The sequence below is a fragment of the Motacilla alba genome, chromosome 3, assembly GCF_015832195.1.
Source record: "Motacilla alba alba isolate MOTALB_02 chromosome 3, Motacilla_alba_V1.0_pri, whole genome shotgun sequence".
Lineage (NCBI taxonomy): Eukaryota > Metazoa > Chordata > Aves > Passeriformes > Motacillidae > Motacilla > Motacilla alba.
The window spans coordinates 104,832,104-104,852,916 of NC_052018.1; the positions used below are offsets into that span (position 1 = coordinate 104,832,104).

At 56.1% G+C, this 20,813-nt stretch overlaps 3 protein-coding genes across 9 annotated transcripts; 2 read left to right on the forward strand and 1 right to left on the reverse strand.

The window, feature by feature from the left end:
* The first annotated feature begins 58 nt into the window (after positions 1-58).
* LOC119698748 (neuronal PAS domain-containing protein 4-like) lies at positions 59-5,129 on the forward strand. Of its 2 annotated transcripts, XM_038131190.1 has the most exons (8): positions 59-1,907; positions 2,446-2,612; positions 2,708-2,844; positions 3,028-3,133; positions 3,275-3,521; positions 3,656-3,765; positions 4,195-4,330; positions 4,506-5,129. In XM_038131190.1, the coding sequence occupies exons 1-8, from the start codon at positions 1,807-1,809 to the stop codon at positions 4,852-4,854; spliced, it is 1,353 nt and encodes a 450-aa protein (XP_037987118.1). In that variant the 5' UTR covers positions 59-1,806; the 3' UTR covers positions 4,855-5,129. The 2 variants fall into 2 exon arrangements, with proteins under 2 accessions (XP_037987118.1, XP_037987120.1); XM_038131192.1 differs by lacking the exon at positions 3,028-3,133 and having other exon boundaries at positions 59-2,612.
* Positions 5,130-5,232: 103 nt separating this feature from the next.
* RRP36 (ribosomal RNA processing 36) lies at positions 5,233-13,302 on the forward strand. The gene is made up of 7 exons (XM_038132197.1): positions 5,233-5,404; positions 8,549-8,687; positions 11,558-11,624; positions 12,406-12,510; positions 12,633-12,707; positions 12,809-12,926; positions 13,163-13,302. Exons 1-7 carry the CDS (start codon positions 5,233-5,235, stop codon positions 13,300-13,302), a joined length of 816 nt encoding a protein of 271 aa, XP_037988125.1.
* Positions 13,303-13,455: 153 nt separating this feature from the next.
* Positions 13,456-18,830, reverse strand: LOC119698749 (transmembrane protein 121-like). 6 transcript variants are annotated; one of them, XM_038131196.1, is made up of 3 exons: positions 18,755-18,782; positions 18,334-18,437; positions 13,456-17,074 (listed from the first exon to the last, which is right to left on the reverse strand). In XM_038131196.1, exon 3 carries the CDS (start codon positions 17,071-17,073, stop codon positions 16,141-16,143), a length of 933 nt encoding a protein of 310 aa, XP_037987124.1. In that variant the 5' UTR covers position 17,074; positions 18,334-18,437; positions 18,755-18,782; the 3' UTR covers positions 13,456-16,140. The 6 variants fall into 6 exon arrangements, with proteins under 6 accessions (XP_037987124.1, XP_037987121.1, XP_037987122.1 ...); XM_038131193.1 differs by having other exon boundaries at positions 18,021-18,437; positions 18,755-18,779; XM_038131194.1 differs by lacking the exon at positions 18,755-18,782 and adding an exon at positions 18,021-18,235 and having other exon boundaries at positions 18,334-18,649.
* Between the last annotated feature and the right edge of the window lie 1,983 nt (positions 18,831-20,813).

Genomic DNA, 20,813 nt, shown 5'->3' on the forward strand with positions numbered 1-20,813 from the left:
CCTTGTGGCAGCAGCAGGCAGTGGCTGATGTGAGCCACAGCCCTGCCTGGGGTGGGGAAGGGAAGCTGGGCGCCCCCCAGCAGCATTGCCATGGGGTACCTGCCTCCTCCCAAAAATTGTGCTGTCCTGCAAGAGGACAGAAGGAAAGTGGTGTATGTCTCCTGGGCTACACTGCCTCAGGTAGGTGGATGCTCTGTAGCTTCCTGCTTCAGGGCTGGAGGTGGAGGGATGCTTGGGACAGCCTTCCTGGGTGGCACAGAGGGCTGTGCTCAAGCCCTTTCCCACCAACATGAGGCGTCTGATGTGAAGAGGAGCTCCAGCGGCAACTGTAGTGGGGCTAGCACAGAGAAAGCTAAGGAAGCACTCAGGGCCTTTCCTGGCATGTAAAGTCACAGGGGCAGCCCAGATGGTGGTGGCTGCATGCCAGGAACCTGGGTGGCAGAGGGCCCAGGCTGTCTCCCCTGCCCTGAAGGCTGGCACAGAGCCAGGGTTAAGTGCTCATCCAGCAGCACAAGGTTGCAGAGGTGCCTGGGCTGCTCAGCCCGCAGGAGGTGGCCAGTGCAAGCACAACGGAGCAGTCTGGAGTGGCATGAGAGCAGTGAAAACCCTGTGGCAAGAGAACAGAAGGCCCTGCAATGGTGACAAGAGCTTGTTCACACCCTGGCAGCACCTCGCTGTGAAGGGGATGAGCAGCATTGGCCTGGAGGGAAACAGGGTGTGCTGTGAAGCACATCTGGCTGAGGGGGAGCAGCCCCAGCCTGGGCTCATCCTTTGTGGTCCTTGGCACCTGCAGGTTACCAAGAGGACTTACGTGAACATCTACCAAGTGTTGTCCAGCGGCTCTAACTCCCTCCCTCTATCAGCTGCCTCAGCCACAGGCACTCTCTCAAGCTGTGAAATAAATGGTGGAGTTTCTTTGCTGTGCACTAAAGCACCAAGCTTACTCTCCTTGCAGGGTGCCAGGCACTAGGAAATGCGCCCTAACACCCAGGGTGTTGGGTTGTATGGTGCTGAGCACAGAGGTGCCTCAATTCTGTCCATGTATAGCTGTCACTGGGAGGAATCTCAGTCTCTGGGGCATTGAGTGCAGACAATCGGCCCCTGAAAGGCTCAGCACCCCATGCCAGCTGCCTCTAGGACAGCAAACCTTTGTGGGGGAGAAGTCTCCTCTGGGAAGAAAAGGGACTCATCAGGCAGGGGGGTCACTGACGCCCCACTCCTCTTAAAGGGTTCTCTTGGGTTCAGGGGTGCTGTGGCTCTAACCTGCCTCTGCCAGGAACCTACTGCAGGCCTGAGCATGGCACACTGCTCACCACCTTGGTCCTGGTCTCTGCAGTGTATTTTCTTGGCTTATCAGCTCCTTCTCCCAGCACCCAGGTCCGTGATGCTGGAGAGCAGCTCCCAGTCAGGCAGACTAGACACAGGAAGTTCTGCAGGGCTGGCAGGAGCTGGGCAGATGTGTGCCCCACAGGGAGATCCCTGCTGCCTTTGTCACTGCCCCCTCCTGAGCGGCAGGTTTGCTTTAAAGACCCTGGCTTCCTTTTATTACTTCCCCTCTCAAATTTCAGCTGGTTGCAAGGGCTATTTTTAGCAGCCTGCCTTCTAAAAATAGCCCTGAGCTGTTTGGAGTTGCGTCACAAGAGGTAATTCTCGCCCGTGAGTGGCTTGGCCTCTGCACCCCAGGAGGGTACAAAAGGAGGCCAGGAGCAGCAGGGTCAGCAGGTTCAGCCACAGCCGGAGGCGAAGGAGGCAGCGGTTGCCTGCCAGCGGTTCCCTGCCAGCTTCAGCCATCCCAGCCCCTGCAGCATGACCATCTTCTGCAGCCACTGCCACCGGCCACTGCAGGCAGAGATGAGCTGCCTGCCTGCGAGGGCCAAGCAGGCGCCCAGCGCCTCCAGGCCGTTCAGGTGAGCTCTCTCCCATCTCCTGCCCTCCCTCAGGGCTGGGATGGCCTCCCAGAACCCCGGGATAGCTGCTGTAGGGTCTGATGGCCCTTGCTAGGCGCTGACACCAGCCTGGGACAGCGGGACTGCCAGCCAGTGCATGGGGAGGAGGTGCAGGAATTTGGAAGGGCAGAGGTATTTTAGGTGGTTTAGGGGGAAAGGCATATTGTACCGGGCTGGGGTGCACATTCCAACATCGGATGCAGTTTCCACCCTGGTGGGGAGGTTGTGTCACATGGGCTCCCCACCAAAGCACAGGTCATTGTCCAGCCTGGTGCCCAGTAGGAGAGGCACCAGCCATACCAGCAGCATGTGCCCCTGGATAGGCTGGAGCTCCTCCACCTGTGCCCACAAGGCTTGCTCTCCCAGAGGCAGCAGCTGGCCCAGGTGCTGAGCATCTCCACTCCATATCCCCGAGCTTGCGTTTCTTCCCACAATGACAGGCAGGGAATGCTGTCCCTTCCCCTCCCTGGACACGTGTCCCAGCTGGTTGGCTTTGCAGGTCAACCAAGAGTGCTTCCAAGGCTCGCCGAGACCAGATCAATGCGGAGCTGCAGGCGCTGCGCTCCCTGCTGCCCATCTCTGCACAGGAAAAGGAGCGCCTCTCCTACCTCCACATCATGGCCCTGGTGTGCCTCCGGCTGCGGGGGGCTCAGCTGTTCCCTCCAGGTACCCTCAGCACTGCTGTACTCCACACTTGCTCTGTGTGGGGCACTGCCCCTTGCCTCATCCAAGACAACACTTCACCCTCATCCCCCCCACAGGCTTGGCTCCTCCTACGGGACCGGCCCTTGGCACGGAACTACTCTCCCTTCTCCCGGGGTTTCTGCTTGTGCTCTCAGCAGACAGCAAGCTGGTCTACATCTCAGAGAACGTGGCTCAGGTCCTGGGCCTCTCCGTGGTAAGGCCTGCTCACTGGGCATTCGTGGTCACTGTCCCCATTCCCATCCTGGTGCCTTTATTGCCTGCACAGCACGCTGCCCCAGCAGACGCTGGGCTGTGGCTCCAGCAGGCTGTGCACCCACGATGCCAGCCAGGGCCCACTGAGACAGGCACGGTCTCTGAGGGCAGCCCTCTCTGTCAGGTGGAGCTGCTCGCCCAGGGGGACACAGTCTTTGACATCCTGGATGGGCGAGTGGGAGAGGATGTGCACAAGAAGCTCCTCCTTGCCCGGGAGGAGCCTGGCAGGGGTAAGGGAGGTCTCGGCTGGCATCTCATGGATCTTGCCACCCTGCTCTGGCCCTTGGCTGTGATTTGAGAGCAGGGCCAGCCCTGCTGGCAGCAGAGTGAGGGAGCTCCTGACCCAGTCTGAACTGTGTGTTTCCCTGCAGAAGTCACTTTTGTCAGCGAGATGCGCACATCCAAGGCCTTCCGGCTGCAGCATGGGGGGAATCGGGTCGTGGCAGTGTGCGGGCGCTTTGTGGCCCTGCGCTGGCCACCCTCCCCCTCCACCACAGCCTTCCTGGCTCTCTGCACACCCGTTGTGCAGTCACCCACAGATGGCGAAGCTGCTTCCCAGGATGACATATTCCAGAGCATGCATCTCCTGGACATGACGTTTATTGATGTCACGGAGAGGTGAGGGGTGCCTGCTCGCACCACAGCCCCGGCTGTACATCTCAGGCAGCAAGAATCATTTCCCTTCACCAAGCCTGTGTATGGGATGCAGGCTCCGTACAGCACTCAGTCCCCACTCCCCTTGTCTTCCCCAGCGTCACCTACCACCTAGGCTACCACCGGGAGGAGCTGGTCGGTCAGTCGTGGTACAGCCTCCTGCACCCTGAGGATGCTGACCTGGCAGCTGCCCAGCACAGGGCCTTGGGTGAGTGTCATACCCAGGCACGCGTGTGCTGTCCCCTGGCTCCATGGTCTGGTTATGCCTGAAACGTGGCTATCCAGGACAGCAGCGACAAAGCAAATTCAGCCCTCCTCCCTGTTGTGACTCCCTGCTCCAAAAGGATGAGGTGGGGAAGTGGTTACATGTCCCATACACTGCCTGTAAGTAGTTTCCAAGCTAGGGGTGGGCATCCTGCTTTGCCACGGTATACAGAAGAGGGACATGCCCACCTGAGCCCCATCTCTTTGGGAGGGCAGGACTGTTATGGATCTGACTGCTCTGTGTTGCTTCTGTCCCGCTGGAGCCAAACCAGTGCCCGGTGGCAGCGCCCATCGGGGCAGCCTGCGGGGCTACCCAGGCACCCTGGGGCCGTGCCCTGCTGCCGGCTCACACTGTCCCTTCCCTTGCCCGCAGCGCTGGGGGCCGGGGCCGGGCCGGCAGCGGGGACCGCCGTGCTGCGAGTGCTGCGCAAGGACCGCGCCTGGAGCTGGCTGCGCGTGTGGGCGCGGCGGGACGGCGGCTGCATCACCTGCACCTGCCGCTGCCTCAGGTGAGCGGGATCTCGGGGGATGGGGGCATTACCTGCCGCTGCCTCAGGTGAGCGGGATCTCGGGGGATGGGGGCATCACCTGCCGCTGCCTCAGGTGAGCGGGATCTCGGGGGATGGGGGCATCACCTGCACCTGGCGTTCAGCCAGGCTGCCCCTGACCCCGTGTCCGCCGCAGGGAGGAGGAGGCGGCCCACCTGCGCGCCCGGCAGCCCCGCGCCGCCGCCCTGCCCGCGGGCCGGGATCTCGGGCGGCTGGCCGAGCAGCTCCGCGCCCTGGCCGACAGCCTCTCGCCGCCCGCCGCCGCCGCGCCCTGCCGCTGGCCTCGTCCCGAGGAAGCCGAGGACGATGCCTCTGTCTGCCTTGGGAACTCTCTGCCGCACCCTGCCCAGTTCCTCCGGTTTCCTTTCGAGCAGAAAACAGGGCGCAACATTCCAAGTGTGCTCTCGCAGTGCCGAGTGTTCAGAGATGCTGACACACCTTGGTCTGCTGGCTGTACCTTTCCTAATGCAGGCCACTGTGTGTAACCACATCTCCTTTCAGCCTGCTGGTCACTTCTAACACTGCAGCTGATCCAGTTGGAGGCCGTGGCAAACCTTCGTTCCGTACACTTGGTGCTCGTGTTAGAAACTTAGTCTGGGCTGCGGTAAATCCGGCATCGGGACGACTCAGTCTAGCAGCGCAAAGGGTGCCTCACTTAAAAACACTCATTGACTTCTTAGTTGGATATCGCCAGGGCCTTTTGTGTACGTGACCCATTCCTCAGAAAGGAAGGATTTTTGCATTAAAAAAAAAAAAAAAAAAAAAAAAAAAGACAATAAACGCCGCGTCCCCACGTGACCGCCCCTGCCTGCGCGTGCTCCCTTTCCGGTTCCGCCGGTGCCGCGCGGGCCGTTCCGGGGCCGATGGGGCCGGGGCGGGGACGAGGACGGCGACGAGCCGCCGCCGCCGCCACAAAGAGCGAGGACGAGGCGGCCGCGGAGCAGCCTCTCGGGAGGCTGGAGCCGGCAGAGGAGAGCTCTGGCTCCAGCGACGAGAGCGATGCCGGCGGGAGCGTGGCGGGGGCTGGCGGGAAAGGTGAGGGGGCCCGGCGGGAGCGACTCCGGGAAAGGCGGCAGCCTCAGCTCCGGGCGCGGCTCCCGGCGCTCGTTTGGTGGGCAGCGAGCTGCCAAACAGCTCGGTGCCCTCTCGTATTCCAGCTCCTGCATCCCTCCCTCGCCTGCCCAGCTGGGCAGCTCGGGATCACCGGCAGGGTTTGGGTGAGAGGTCCCTGAACGAACACGTGTGGGGGCCTCTTGTCCCCATCTCCTTCCCAGCGCGGGGAATCACAGAACCATAACGTGGTTTGCGCTGGAAGGGACCGTAATGGTGACCCAGTGAGCTCCAGCCGCCCTGGCGCGGCAGGGACGCGCCTCGCAGCAGGCCGGGTTGTGTGGAAGGTGTCGCCCATCTCGGGGACAATGCTGTGTGCCAGTGCAGATGTGCAGGAGCTCGGGAGGCCCTCCCAGGGCAGGAGAGGGGAGGAAGCAGGCGGTGCGCCGCTGTGTGGGCTGAGGGTCGGGGCTGGGGGTTCTCATCCACGGCAGCGAACACAGCTTGGTTTCCTCGTCTCAGAACGATCCAAGTGAGAATGAAAACCATACAAAAAATACAGCAAAAGCCCTTGAAGGGAATTGGGAGGGAGCAGGCATTAGTGTTAGCTGAGGGCACAACATAGCGTGTCACAGGTGTGGGGAGTCACTGGCTGCCTTGTGAAAGGTTCTCCAGGGTGTGTCTGTGTGGGAGGCACATCTCTGGAGGTGAGCTTTTGGCAGTGGCATTCAGAGGTGGGCAAGGTGCCTCGCCATCTGTTGTAGGCATTTTGTTTTCCTCTGGTGAGGAAATGGTGAGCAAAGCTCAGAGAGACGATCACCACAGACACCCTTTCCTTCCCGCAGCTGGATGGGAATGGGAACAGCAGTTTTGCTTTTGCCATCTGTCAGGGCACTCTGTGATCTTGTTTCTGGAGCAGGAGGAGTTCTGCTGGAGTCCAGCATTGATTTTGTCTCAGCAGGGAACGACTGGGCAGATATCAGGTATTTCTTTAGGCCATCTGCTCTTGCATCCTGCACACTCTGATGTGCTCTGCAGGTGGTATAGCTCCCTGCAGGTTCAGCTGAGGAAGGCATACGGTGTCCATGTGCCGCGGGAGTCTGTGGGAGGAGAGGAAGCACAGGAGGCTGTGCTTGAGAGCAGGAAATGCCCCTGTTATCAGCAGGTAACAGTAGCTTCTCAAGAGGTGCAAAAAGAAGGAAACAATCCACAAAATAATGGATGAAGGGAAAAAATGGCGGGAGGGAAAATTAAATGGACAACAGAGACACCAGAGAACGGGTAAGTTATGTTCTAAGGGATAAAAAGGAATGACAAAAATGGGGAAATTAGGTCCACAAAAAAAAAAGAATGCGAGGAAGAAGGAAAATAAGCTAATCCTGCCTTTTTAGCCAGAACCTTTTCACACACACAGTTGCCAAATCTGCTGCCCAGCAGTGAATGCCTGCTGGGACCATTTACTTCTGCTCCAGAACAGGCTTATTTTTTTATAGTGATGTCCAGTGATGTTTTATCACTGTGAGTGGTTAATTCAATCTCCTAGAAATAGGCAGTAGGATGTATTTTGTGGACTGATACTGCCATGTGGAAATCATTTTCCCTATTAGGTTTCAGGTAGTCAGGTTTGGTCTCCTGTACCAGTGATGAAATACTTTATCATGGAAACTCTGCATGCTGTTGCTTTGTCTGATTTATTCCAAATCTCCTTTTGGCTTCATTTTATGTGGTGTCTTTATCTCATTTTCATTGAAGTCTTTGCTATTTAAACAGTATTGTTTTGGAATTTCAGCCAAACGGAATATTGGAGTGCAGGTGATGGTGCCTTGTCTTCATCAAGTGCTGAGAGTATCTTCTGCATCATCATTCCTTTCTTTCAGTGCTTTATTTGTCCTTTTGGCTGTCCTCGTTCAGAATTCGGATAAGGGGGGAGTGTTTAGGGGAAGCGGTGCAATGAAATCATGCTGTATTCACATTTCCTTTGTCCCTTGTGCAGCCGACTGGATAGTCCCTGTTCCTGTATCCCACCTCAGAGCACTAATGAGCGTCATCAGAGCCGAGTTCCTGAGCATTCAGAGCAAGCAAAATGAAAACATTTACTGAGGCAGCTCTTGGCTGTGCCCGTTATGTTTTCTGGATGATGAGAGTACTTTCTGAAGGTCTTGGTTATTGCCAGGATGAGAGTGCTTGGGATGAGTCCGTGCTCTGAGCCAATGTGACTGACCTCACGTTGCTTCCTGGATTTGGCAGAGCACACACAAACCTCTCTCATGGGACAGTGTTTTGGGTTTGTGTGGGAAGGGTTTGGGAGTGAGTGGGCTACAAGAGCAGCTTGGGGGGGCTCCTGGCATCTGGCCGAGGTATCACAGACGGGCTGTGATGGTCCCTGCTGGCCACAGTTGGTGTGTTTTGTATTGCAAAGGCTCAGAAAGACCACGTGCCTGTCGCTGCTCAGGGGTGCTGAGCAGGCAAACACCAGCTAAGTCAGTTTGCCGAGGCTTTCCCTTCCAGAAGGGACACAGTGCAAAGCCCTTCTTGCCCTTGCACGAGAGTGGAATGAGCGTATCCAAGTGCTGACTGAAGTGCTTTCAGTTGTTGGTTCTGAACACCTAGAAGTACAAATCTAGAATAAAGAATAGGATGATAATAGAAATGATAATATTTTTGCATTCTGGTTATAAGAAGCATTAAAGGTTACTGACATTAAGGGATATTAAAGAAACATCAAAGTGGGAAAGTCAGGACTGAGAGGTGACCCCTCAGAATTCACAGTGCCCAGTGTAGAGCTCGTACTGCTCTTTGTAGCTGGTAAAAACTGTACTGGTCTTGTGTGTGCTGTTGAGTGGAGAGAGAAGCAAAGACACTCTGGGGAGAGGGGGAAGCTGCTCTGCTCTGGTGGTAAAGACTGAAGTGATCAATGGGAGAGGAATCAGAGGCTGAGAGATGCAGTGGTTTCTTTCTGCAGTGCCGTTGTACAGGGATGGCACCTCTATGCTTGTGTCGCTGTCTCAAGCCCTGAGGCATCCCTCTTGGTGGAGTTTGGGGGTGAGAAGTGCCTTGAGAAGCTGTTCCGTTCAGGTGTGCCCTGTGCTCTCTTCCTGATCAATCAATCAATCAATTGATCTCTTCCAGGTCAATCTGACATGTCTTTTGAGGAACTCCTGCGGGTGCAGAGTGATGCAAGGACAAGAGTCAGCAGGAAGGTGCCTGGTGGGAAGAAAACTGCAAAGCCTACCAAAGCTACACTGAAGCAGCAACAAGGCAAAAAGGGGTAAAGAGGCTCTTATGTGATCAGAAAAATGTGCATGTGTGCTCTCTGCATTCCAGAAGTTACACTGGGAGCTCCTCACAGCAGTGATGTTGCCTTGGAGCTGGCATAGATCTCCTTTAATGTACTGGACAATAATGCCTGTCACTATAGTTTCCTTTGGGAATGGTCTGGTGCTGTTTTCAGAGCTCTTAATGTCCTGTTCTCTTCGAATCCCCAGCAGCCACCTGTCACTTGACAGTTAAATTGGCACTCAATGCCTTTATACCCTCTGTATTAAGGCACTCGTAACCCTTGGCATGGTGTGCCTCTCAAGCCTTATGACAGTGTCCACTGTGACCTGAAATAGTTGCCCTGCTGGTTCCTAAACCCCTTCCAGCTTATCAGTATCTTCTGCCTGTCTCTCACCGGCTGGAGTTACAATTGTTCTGGAATTCCTTTCATCCTTCTGTTGCTGTCTCATCTGTGGCTTTTCCATGTTCATTTTCCTTTTTCCCCCTCTCTGCAGTACTTGCCATCACAGACTTTTTCCTGTATTCAACACAACAAAAGCTATCATACCTTTTTACAGCTCTCCACAGGCCCCCACTGGTAACAGCAATACCCTTACCCCTTCTTTGCAGTAATTAGGTAGTTTTCAGTCCTCAGAGTGGTACCCAAGTGATTTGAATAGGTTTCCTCTGTTACACTGGCACTCCCTATCTTATTTCTGAATCTCTGCTCAATGCTCAAGCAGAGAACACAAAATACGTTTCTCCTGCCATAAAGAGTTGTTGAGGATAATGTTTCTGCTCTACTTTTTACCCAAGACTCTGGGGGATTTTGTGTAGTGCAACATCTTCTCTCAGTGTCTCTATTTCTGCCACACACTTTGCATAATTCTGCTTTTAATTCCTCTAATCCTTTAAGTAATGTATTGCTGTAAATCCCACATGCTTTTTCTCTTATGTTTTTGTTCTGGAAGTGATCTTCCCAAAGAAAGGGTTTCAGGAAAATCCCCTGGCACTGAGCTGGCTTCAGCAGTGACTCCAGAGCATTGTGCAGGGTTGTAGCCTCAGCGGATGTGAGAATACACTGAGCACTGCCCTGAGAGGGATTTGGAAAACTTGTGCCACACAACTTGTGGGGTTGTGCTCCTGCCCCAGTGTCGCTTGTGGCTGGCTGTGGGTGCTCTCAGCAGATGTTACTGCTCAGCTTCTCTCTGTCACCTGTGAAAGGGCATGGGGAGCAGGAGAGGTGCCTAAGGTCTGGAGGGAAGCCAGTAGCATTCCAGTCTGGCAGGAAGGGAGGACTTTGGAAACTACAGACCAGTCCCGGAAAGGTGATAGAGCACTTCATTCTGGAGGCCATCTCTAAGCAGGTGGAAGAAAAGAAGGTTCTTGGGAGTGGTCCGTATGGATTCACCAAGGGGAAATCATGCCTGACCAATCTGGTAGTCTTCTGTGATGGCATGACTGGCTGGGTGGATGAGGGGAGAGCAGTGGATGTTGTGTACCCTGACTTCAGCAAGGCTTTTGACACTGACACCCTTAACATCCTCTTAGGCAAGCTCAGGAAGTGTGAATTAGATGAATGGCAGTGAGGTGGATTGAGAACTGGCTGAATGGCAGAGCTCAGAGGGTCATTATTAGTGGCACAGGGTCCTGTTGGAAGCCTGTCACTGGTGATGTCCCTGGGGGTCAGTATTGGGTCCAGTATTGTTCAACTCTTCCATCAGTGAAGGGGTAAAGTGTCCCTCAGCAAGTTTGCTGACAGCATAAAGTTGGGAGGAGTAGCTGGTCCACAGAGGGCTGTGCTGCCATTCCATGAGACCTGGACAGGCTGGGCAGCAAAGAACCTCCTGGAATTCAGCAATGGCGAGTGCAGGCTCCTGCACCTGGAGGGGAACAAGCCCAGGCACCAGCACAGGCTGGGGTGACCTGCTGGGCAGCAGCTCTGCAGAGAAGGACCTGGGGGTCCTGGTGGACAACGAGCTGTCCATGGGCCAGCAGTGTCCTGGGGGACAAGAATCCAGCAGGATCCTGGGCTGCATTAGGAACAGCATTGCCAGCAGGTCAGGGAGGTGATCCTGCCCCTCTGCTCAGCCCTGGTGAGGCCAGTCTGGAGTGCTGGGTCCAGTTCTGGGATCCTCAGGACAAGAGAGACGTGGAGTTCCTGGAGAGGATAGATCCACTAGAGGGAAAAAAAAACCAAAAAACCATCAGGAGTCTGGAGCATCTCTCCTATGACAACAGGTTGAGGTAGCTGGGACTGTTTAGCCTGGAGAAGAGATGACTGAGAGGGGACCTTATCACTGGAAATATGTAAAGGGCAGGTGTCAGGAGGATGGGGCCAGGAGGCTCTTTTCAGTGACAGGAAAAGGGGCAATACTGAAACACAGGGAGTTTCACCTGAATATGAGGAAAAACTTCACTACGAGGGTGACTGAGCACTTGAACAAGCTGCTCAGTGAGGTTATGGAGTCTCCTTCTCTGGAGGTGTTTAAAACCCACCTGGATGCAATCCTGTGCAATCTGCTTTGGTGACTCTACTTAAGGAAAGGTTCCTTCCACCCCCAGCCATTCTTTGAGTTCAAGAAAGAAATAATCATTAGAACACATTTATTGATGCAGGTGGTGGCCACTTGTACACTGGAGCTGTTCCAGGTTCTTTATAGGGTTGCTTTAACCACATATTGATGTATTTGGTTCTCGTAGCCTTCTTTGGCTTTTGACTGAGCCACCTCTTTGCTTTCTTTGTCATGGTAAGGATTGAGCTGGCAGAATCTCTTGTGCAGTAATGTTCTTCTGAGGGTCCAAATGACCTCCCAGCATATTAGCTTGGGCCTCATTCTGACATTTGCTCCTCTTAAATACATTTTTTCTTGTTTTCAGGCCACTGGAGATGTCAGCCAAGAAGCCTGTACCTTTCCTGCGACAAGTTGTCCCTGTTAGGAAGAAGGTGGGTGCTGCCCCTCCCCAGCTCAGGACTTGCCTTAGCGCTGCTGACAGGGCACACACTTGGGAATGGGGCTACTGCAGATGGCACAGGCTACTTCTGGAGGACAGGGCTGGACCACTGGGGAGTGCAGATAGTGACAGTGTTTCCCTGGGAAGAACAGTGGGTGGGTTGGAGCAGCTACAGGTTAACTTGAGAGTTTGTGACATGGATGTTTCTAGAAGGTGCAATGACAGCCACCAGTGACAGTTCCACTGCAGACCACGGTCATTGTTCTGTACTTCTCCCAGAAGTTCAGATGTCCATCTGCTTTCCAATCTGAATGTAACTTTTGACTTATCATTGCTGGATCATCAAAATATGGTAAATTCCACAGTTAGAGACCTCTTTTTGTCCCTTCCTTTTTGCATGATCTGACCCAGTTAATCTGTGAGAATCTAGATAGGTTTGAGTTCCCAAATCCATCACCTTGACAACACATATTCAGCCAGCTTTTGGTCTGGGAGTTGCAGGGGTTTGACAGCAGCACTCCTGCTGTTATTCTTGGATATTCCGAGGTGGCAGACTGGCATATGGAGATATCTGTTGCATGATAAACTTGATGCAGGCATGACTTTGGGGATGCCACCCTGACCATCGTACTCGATCTTTGCCAACTGCAGATATTTCAGTGGTGGGAGCATAACATTGCTGGGGGAATAAAAATGGCTGATCCATGAAGGGAGAGTAAGCAGGCTGTTAACAGGGTAACACTGGCTACAGCTCTTGCCTTCCCTGCTGACAGGTCCAGAGAGACCCTCGATTTGATGACCTGTCTGGAGAGTATAAGCCTGAAATATTTATGAAGACATACAGCTTCCTGGATGGCATCAAGAAGCAGGAGAAGGAGGTGATGCTCTGTGCCTGTCCTTGCCTGGAAGAATCTTGCCTGGCAGGGGCTACTTCTTCAAAGGCTTTTCACAGCGCAGGTGACAGGCAGGTAGTCATGCAGCTTTCTGCTCTCTTCTTCAGATGGTTCAGAAGCAGCTGAAGAAATGCCGGAACATGGAACAGAAGGAGAAACTTCAGCGGCTCCTGAACCGTATGGTGAGTTCAGCGCAGCGTCTCCTCTCTGGGAGGCACTGGGAGAAAGAATGTGTCACCTGAGGTCTGCCTCGATGCTGACACGGGCCATCCTTTTTGTACAGACACAGCAGGAACAGGCACAGAAAAAACAGCAGAAGTTGAGAGAGAGGGAGCTGTCTTTGAAAAGACAACAGAGGGAATTGGCCAAGCAGGGAAAGAAACCCTTCTTCCTAAAGAAATGTAAGTACTCGGAGTGAACGTGCTGCAGGAAGATCTAGAGGGAGTACTGCTGGCAGGAATTCAAGCACAGGGAGCAAGGTGTCCATACTATTCCACACAGCTGTGGGGGAATTGTTCTAGTGCTGGTACTCCAGGGAGAAGTTAAGCCTGGACCAGGGAGGGAGAGGTGAGAAGGGGCTGCTCTGTAGAGATGTTTTGGGCTTCAGTTTAAAACTTGACTTCCCTCTCCTCTGTAGCTGAGAAGCGAAAATTGGAACTAGCTGAGAAGTATGCAGAGCTGAAGAGGAGTGGAAAGGTGGAGAGCTTCCTGAACAAGAAGAGGAAGAGGAATGCCATCAAAGACAAGCGCCATCTGCCCTCACAGAAGAACTTGTGACTGTTGGGACAGTCATGCTGTTGTCTGGCACTGGCTCATTCTGCCTTGGCCAGGCCTGGAGGATGGTTATCCCTCTTCCCAGGATCTGCCTTGCACTGCACAGTGATGCTGTAAGGCAGCAGAGCAGGGGCTGAACTGAAGGAACTAATGGGGTTTTTTTTGTAGCTGAAGTATCTGCTTTGCTTGTGGTTTAGATCATGCCTGGGTGGTGACAAGTGTGTCGTGCAGATGCTGATGGTGATGACAGCTGTCTTTGCCCTTGCACCTGCTCATTTCTAACTCCAGCAAGGAAAGTGTGAGTCCTGCCCTACACTGCTGGCTCTACTCCAGGTTCTTTCAGACCTCCACTGAGGCAGAAAAGGATGTGGGACAATCCCTGCTCAGAGCAGCAACCCTGACTTCACATCAGGTTGCCCAGAGCTGCTTTGGTGGGATCTGGTAATGTCCAAGGACAGATGCCTTCACCTCTCTTGGCCTCTGCTTGACTGCTTCAGGTTCTCAAGATGGAACTTTTTGTTCCCTCGTCCAGGAAACCTGCCCGGTGTTAGTCCACAATCATTGTCTTGTTCTCAGTGAAGTGCCTGACTCTGTCTCCTCAGCAGCTCTGTCACAGGTCTGAGGGGTGGGTTCTCTGAGGTCTCCCCAAAGTCTTTTCTTCCAAGGGTGAATGAATCCTGTTTCCTCAGCCTTTCCTAGCAGTGCTCCAGCCTCTGCCACCTTTCACATACTCAGCTGGAGTCAGCCCAGCCAACCAACAGCTGTGTTTTGGTGGCCCAGCATGGATCGGTGTCTGGAAGTAGTCTCACAAGAGATGAGTAAAGGTGAGAGGATCACTCCATGTGGGCTGCTCCTGGTGATGCAATCTAGGTATGACTGGCCTTCCTCATGCACAAGGCATGCTGTGACTGCTCAGCTATTGCTGCTTGGGACCTCTCCTTCCGAGCACCTTTGTTTCTCAGGGTCATCTCCACATGGTTATTAGTGCTTCTAGGAAACTGATCCTGTGTGGAATAAAGTACCTGTTTTTCTTTATTCCCACTGTCAGTTTGTTACAGTCAAAAGTGTTTGACCTTAGGGGAGCCAGTGCCTCTCTCCAATATCCCACCAGCCCCCTTCCTTCTCCTTGTTCCTTCTTTCCCCTGTCTGCCATGGCTGTGCTGACAAGGGGGTGGCCCAGGTAACCCCAGTGCGACAGGTCAGAGTGTGCTGGGAGAGTGCCTGGGCACAGCTGTGCTGTGTGGGGCCTGGGGACAGCCTTGCTGGGAGCAAAACATGGAGCAAGGAGCAGGGCAGCCAGCTGAGGGTGTTGCTGAACCACTTACCTCCACTGTAGTTCCTGTGGGTGATGCAAGTCCTGCTCTGGTGAGAAGACTTGGTGGAGCCGGGGGAAGGCAGTAGACATGGGATGTGCCAGCTTGGCTGGAGACCTGCTGCCAGGGCCTTGCTGAGGGGTCACTCCTCAGCATTCCTGACTCCCTGTGTCCCCATCCCCTGCTGCTTGTAGGTCTGGTGCAGCAAGTGCAAGGCTGGTGCATCCCTAAAGTCCTGCTTTTCCCTCCTGCCCCTCTGGAACTAGAAGTCTTCCTGCGGCAGCCTTGTGCCTGCCTGCAAGGAGGACATCCTCGCTGGGATGTCACCTGCTTCTGCTCAGCACGGCGGTGGTGAGCAGTGAGCCTGTGGCCCGTGTGCCTGCCAGCTCCTGGCCCAGCAGCCTCCGCAGGGGAAGCCCTGGGGCATTTCCCAGCTCAGCCAGGGCTGAGGTGCCACTCAGGGGATTGGGCAGGAGGCAGCATCACAGCACCAGCTCCAAGGGAAGCAGATGCTTCCGACATCTCCAGAGAGTTTCCTACTGCTGGGGAGCTGCTCTTTCCAGTAGCCTCCCAGCCTCAAGCAGTTGGCTTATTTTCCTTGTTTTCAAGGCAATTTGGGCAGACGTGCACTGGTGTCCCTCCAGCTGGAGTGTGAGGACTTGCCGTGGGTTTCCCTGAGCATGACTGGTGTCAGTTGATGTGGCTGACAACACTGCCACACACCCTGTCAGTGACACCCTTGGAGCTCAAAGGACCTGTGGGCCAGGAGGAATGGCTCCAGACCCAGTGGCCTGGGATGCTGTCCCCAGCCCCAGGTGGTCACTGAGTGAGCCTTCCCACACGCTCTGCAGCTGAACAGACACCCAGTCACCCGAGGCCCCCAGAAGAGTGGGGGAGATCTGCCTGCTGGCAGGGACACAGACATGAAAAGGCTGCAGGGCTCAGGTATTTTATTGCAAAGAGGGAGATACAAAAAAAGGACAGTCACCCCTTTTTGGGTCCCCCCAAGCCTGCAGCTGGCTGAGAGGGGTGACAACAGGGGGAGGCCCAGGCCTTGCTCCCCCTGCATGGGGACCTCAGCTCACACAGTGGGGAGCAGGCTGCTGCCAAGGACCACACTGGAGCCAGGGCCAACCACAACAGAAAAGTGGGTGACCCGCTGTGTCCCCGGGTAGCAGCCTGGCTGGCCAGAGAGCAGTGCTGCCCGGGGAGCACTGGTAGGGAGCCTGGCACTGGGTAGGGCTGCCTGGCCTCACCCAGACACACCCCATGGCGGGCAGCCCTGGCCTCGTCCCCTGCTCTCTGTTTTACCAGGTGGGGTGCTGAGGTTCCAAACTGCTCTGCAGCCTTACAGAGGCTGCTGTGGGGGCCCTCGCCATGCGCCCCTCGGGCTCCTGAGCAGTTTCGCCCAGGGAAGGAGGGAGCAGGGTCGTGTCCCTCTGTCCAGGCAGGGAGCTCCGCAGCCTGCCCTGGGTTCGTAGGTACGGCCAGGCGTGGGGATGCCCAGGCTGTAGCTCCTGCTGGCTCGTCACGTGTTGTCCTGGGCCAGCTCCTCGGGGCAGGCAGGCTGGTCCCGGGCCTTGCGCAGCCCCGTGGGCAGCTGGGCTGGGGTGCTGTGCTGCGGGTCCGGCCCCGGCGGGGCGTGGTGCTGGTGCCGCTGGTACTGCACAAACATACAGACCTTCATGCCAATGGCCAGCATGTTCTTGCCCATGAAGATGCTGGAGACCCGGGCATCCCTGAAGAAGACCATGTTGCTGCCTCGGATGAAGATGGTGGCGATGTTGACGGTGAGCATGCTCAGCATGGGGTAGAGCATCATCCGGTGCGGCACGATGCCGATCCCCTGCATGCTGATCTCGCACAGGGACACGCAGGGCAGGACCAGGAGCAAGATGTAGCAGTAGAAGAACATGATGCCCTCAGCCCAGAGCGGCAGCCCTTTCTTCTGAGGCTCCCACAGGTTGGCCTGGATGTCCAGCACGTCCAGCATGTCCACAATGACCCAGAAAAGGCGGTTGCGGAGATCTTCCTTCTTCTTGAATGTTCTGACATACTCCATGTGCTCTGTGGCCACCAACAACACGTAGAGAGCTGGGATGCAGATGGAGAGCAGCAAGGTCAACGCTTTGCGGGCTATGAGATCCAAGCTTTTCCGGTCAGCTTTATAATTCTGGTATACAAAGTAGACTTTGATCTCCAGAACGAAGACGTAGAGGAACCAGAGGATCATGGCATATCCTCGCTTAGCTGTCTTTACCTCTGCCCCGACCCAGATAGCCACGTAGCGGAGGACCAGCAGGAAGCATACATCACCCACTGCCACCATGACACAGATGCCCAGCTTCCTGGAGCCCTGGCTCTGCTCCACCAGGTAGGCATCCATGAGGACAAGGCTGGTCATGATGAGCACTGTGGAGAGGCACACATGGGGCTTGCTGACAGGTGGTGGGGGAACCATCCTGCACAGAGGAACAGGCAGGGTCATCAGGAAGTTGCTGAGATTTCCTATTCCCACCCTTGGGCCTCCTTCCTCCCACCCTGTTCCGGCCACCCTCTCCTCAACAGCTGTGGGTGGCTGAAAGAAGGGAGGGAGCCATTCAGAGATTTCTCCCATCCTATGTGCCTGGCTTGTTCCAAACCTGCAGATTTCTAGGCAAAGAGCTCCTGAGACCGACCAGGCCATCCTGGTGGCATGTGCTGGCTGAAACCCAGCTCCTAGGAAGCACATGGTGGGGCAGGCTGGACACTTGGGACACTTCAAGCACTTGGAATCCCATTGCCTTTTCTCGTAGCTCATCACACTGACTAGCCTCTGTCACCACGAAGGGTACATGCTTTATTTTCCATGGGATTTCCCAGGCAGTGCTACTGCTTATATTTTTCCCCCACAAGGCAAGCTAAGACTAGATTTGCGTGTTTAGCCCAAGCCAGCCCTTCAATGCTATGATGCAGAACTGCTCTTTTTAGTTTCTTTATTTTCATGCACAGCACAAGATGAAGCCTGGCTTTTTTTAGCTTGGCTGTCTTGTGGGGTGGGAGGGAAAAAATTGGCCCGATATTCAGTTTCCTTCAGGTTCACACCCCCCAAGAGCTTTGCCTAGAGCGATTTGCCAATGCCTACCCTGCCCCAACACCATAAACTGAAAGCAAGGAAAAGCAGCACAAGCCCAGAGCTCCAGGACACAAGGAGCTCTGCAACAGGCCCTGAATTTCTGTGGGATGCTCACTGAATTTCTGTGGGATGCTCAGCTTTCCTGGGCTGGGGCAGAGCAAAGCACCGTCCCCAAAAGCATCCTGCCTGCCTTGTGCGGCAGCAGGGCTGTCAGACTCCCTCCCCCTGACCCAAGCACAGCTGCAGGCAGCTGCCTTCAGAGGCAAGGAGGGAGGACAGAGCTGGGGCCTCACCAGGCAGAAGAACTTGGCAGCTGCTCTGGAGGGGAGCCAGCCCCCCGGATGAAATGGAGGATGAAACTGGGCTGATGACTGTGTGGCACAGCGCTGCACGAGGGCTGCCCACGCCGAGCCCGCCTCTGCCACGCCGGGGCTGTGCACGCCCGGGACGCCATCCTGCTCATCCAGGGAGCAGCGTGCAGGTGGCACTTGAACCACGGAGCAAATGCCTGGGAGCGGGATGGAGGCCGCACAGTTAATGGTCACCCCCGCACACGGCTGCTCCTGGTGCTGGCACTGATGGCACAGGGCCCTGGGCACAAGCTACCTGAACTCCTGCTTTTTGGCTGAGGGAGCAGGCGTCCGGCGCAGTCGTGCATCCCTGGGCCCAGCAGCATCCTGGCACGTTGCGGGAGGCAGCGGAGCCTGAACCTGTCAGACACAGGTGCCTCTCAGGGGGAGCGATGGGGCAGCCCGTGGATGTGGCACATCTGGAGCGTGCCACACGGCCGGGGGCTCGCCCGCCCGGCACCCCGCGGCCTGGCCGAGCCTCGGCGGGGGCTGCGGCTACCCCGGGCCCCGGCTCAGCGCGGCCCCGCCGGACAGGCGCCCGCCCCGGGGCCCGAGCGGGGCCGCCCCGCCGAGCTCCGTCCCCCGGGAGCGCCGGGGCACCCCCGGCTCCGCCCGCCCCGAGCCCCCTGCCCACAGCGGCCGGGCCCGGCCTGCCGTCCCCCCCGGGTCCCGCTTACCTCGGGCGGCTCCCCGGGGCGCAGGGCAGCGGCGGCGGCGGCCCCGGGCCCGGCGCGGCATCGCCCGGCGCGGCCCGGCGGCGGCGATTCTGCGGCGGCGGCGGCGCTCGGCCCCTCCCGGCGGGCGGCGGGCGGGGACTGCGGCGGCCCCCGCCTCACCCGCGGGCCCGGCGCCGCCCGCCGCTCCTCCGGGCCCGGGGCCCCTGGCCCGGCTCGCTGCCCGGCTGTGCCCATCCCTCCCCGGGGCCACCGGCTGCGTGCCCGCCCGTCTGCAGCCCACGTCCTGCCCCGGGCAGAGCCGGACTCCGCAGGGCCGGCAGAGGCCCCAGGCGAAGCAGTGGCGCCCTGGGAAGCCTGGCCTGACGGGGATGTCTGCCCTCCGGGAGGGACTGGGGCCGCGATCGCTCCTTGCCGGGGGGAGAAGGCAGGGGAAGGCATGGGCTGATACCCAGCTGAGGCGGTCTGCAGGGCCCTGGAGAGCCCCAGGGCTCTGGTACAGGTGGGCTTGGCACCACCAGGGGCTGGTGTGCAGATAAAGCAGGTCAAGGAAGGCAAAAGGTTTCCATTACGTGGTGGACATACCTCTCTGCACCTGCTCTTCTATCAGCCTGAGCAGCTTATTGCACTTAACTCCAAACTTTCTTCTAAGTGATTCAGGTCTTAGCTACACAGGGAAGGTTTTTCAGTGTATTTCCTCTCTAACTTTTAAATGCTCATTGTAGATACATGTATTTTGGAAGACGGGGAAGCTCTAAGGTCTCTGGAGATGGGCTGTGAGCAAAACCAGGCATAGACCTAAGAGCAAGGACCAGTGCAAGTGACAGAGTGCCAGAGGAAGTGCAGCCCTCCTTGCATCCAGCTGCTGACAGAGTAGCTGTAGGTCCCTGTTGGATCTAATGCCCTGGGGCATCTCAGCTGCCACCAGGAACGTATAAATCCAACCTGTGGTGTCTTTGGCAAATGGAGACACTGGACCAGCATCCAGGCTTAGCTCACATGTCCCACAGTGGGTGTGGACTGGTTGATGCAGGTGGGTGGAGGTCCTGTGTGAAGGGAGAAGAGCTCGGGGTTAGACAGGTGCAACAAGGTAAGGAGTTTGGCTGTGGGAGCGTTCTCCTAACCCAGGAATAAACAGCAATCCCCAGAGGGGCTGGAAGAGCAGAGAAACAGCAGCCAAAGCAACCTGCCTCTAAAAATGAAAGGAGACCTTGCAACTCGAGTGGAGAGCAATGTGAGGCACAAGAGGGCAAGCTGACACTGCAAAAATCTCCTTTCCTCCAGGACACAGAAGCACTGGCTCTCGCTATCCAAGCTGTCTCTTGCAGGATGCAGGGAGGAGCAAAGGGCCTCTGTCCACGGAGGCACCCAGGGGAGGAGGACACCACAGAGGTATCCACATGACAGAGGCAAGAGAGGGGTGCTGGAGGAACCTACCAAGCGATGGGGCTAAAGACAAGATGATTCATCCGTGAGCTGGAATCATAAAACCCCTGAGTCTCCACTGGAGACTAGGACGGGAGGTGACAACATTTGCGTGGGAAGCAGTAAGAGCTGCTTTAACAAGGCATATCAAGATAAGGAGCCAGAGCAAGAACAGATACTTCTGTGCTGGAACCGGGGTGCCAGAGCTGGTGTGTGGATGCATCTGTATCATGGATGAAATGGAAGGGAACAGAGAGGGTACACCAGGGTTCCCAGGCACACAGCTGCTCTCTGGCTGCTGCCAGCTCCAGACTTGGGGGGAGAAGCACCTTCAGCTTAGCCCATGAAACCTGCACCCCATCACTGGCACCGAAAAGTCCCTTTGCAGCGACAGCAATGCGCTCAGAGGCTGTTGGGAGAGAGATGGGGAAATCCATCAGTCGTGTTAACATCCTCAAAGGGGAGCTGTGGGAAGCGGAGGAAGTTCGCCAGCAAGGAACAGCAGGGAGTGGCTGTAATGGAGAAAGGCTGGCAGTGGCCTGGGGACCGTGCTGAGAGCTTCAACTGCGACACATAAAAGAAAATAAGTAAAAGGCTTTTGTGAAGGCACATTTCAAATGGGTTACCTGGACAGTGA

Excerpts from the sequence above, each read along its gene's own strand:
- LOC119698748 (XM_038131190.1), top strand. The coding sequence starts at position 1,807 with ATGACCATCTTCTGCAGCCACTGCCACCGGCCACTGCAGGCAGAGATG. Across the intron at positions 1,908-2,445 it reads AGCGCCTCCAGGCCGTTCAG|GTCAACCAAGAGTGCTTCCA; the intron begins GTGAGCTCTCTC and ends TTGGCTTTGCAG. Across the intron at positions 2,613-2,707 it reads GGCTCAGCTGTTCCCTCCAG|GCTTGGCTCCTCCTACGGGA; the intron begins GTACCCTCAGCA and ends TCCCCCCCACAG.
- RRP36 (XM_038132197.1), top strand. The coding sequence starts at position 5,233 with ATGGGGCCGGGGCGGGGACGAGGACGGCGACGAGCCGCCGCCGCCGCC. Across the intron at positions 12,511-12,632 it reads TCAAGAAGCAGGAGAAGGAG|ATGGTTCAGAAGCAGCTGAA; the intron begins GTGATGCTCTGT and ends TCTCTTCTTCAG. Across the intron at positions 12,927-13,162 it reads ACCCTTCTTCCTAAAGAAAT|CTGAGAAGCGAAAATTGGAA; the intron begins GTAAGTACTCGG and ends TCTCCTCTGTAG.
- LOC119698749 (XM_038131193.1), bottom strand. The coding sequence starts at position 18,190 with ATGAGCAGGATGGCGTCCCGGGCGTGCACAGCCCCGGCGTGGCAGAGG. Across the intron at positions 17,075-18,020 it reads CTGCCAAGTTCTTCTGCCTG|GATGGTTCCCCCACCACCTG; the intron begins GTGAGGCCCCAG and ends TCCTCTGTGCAG.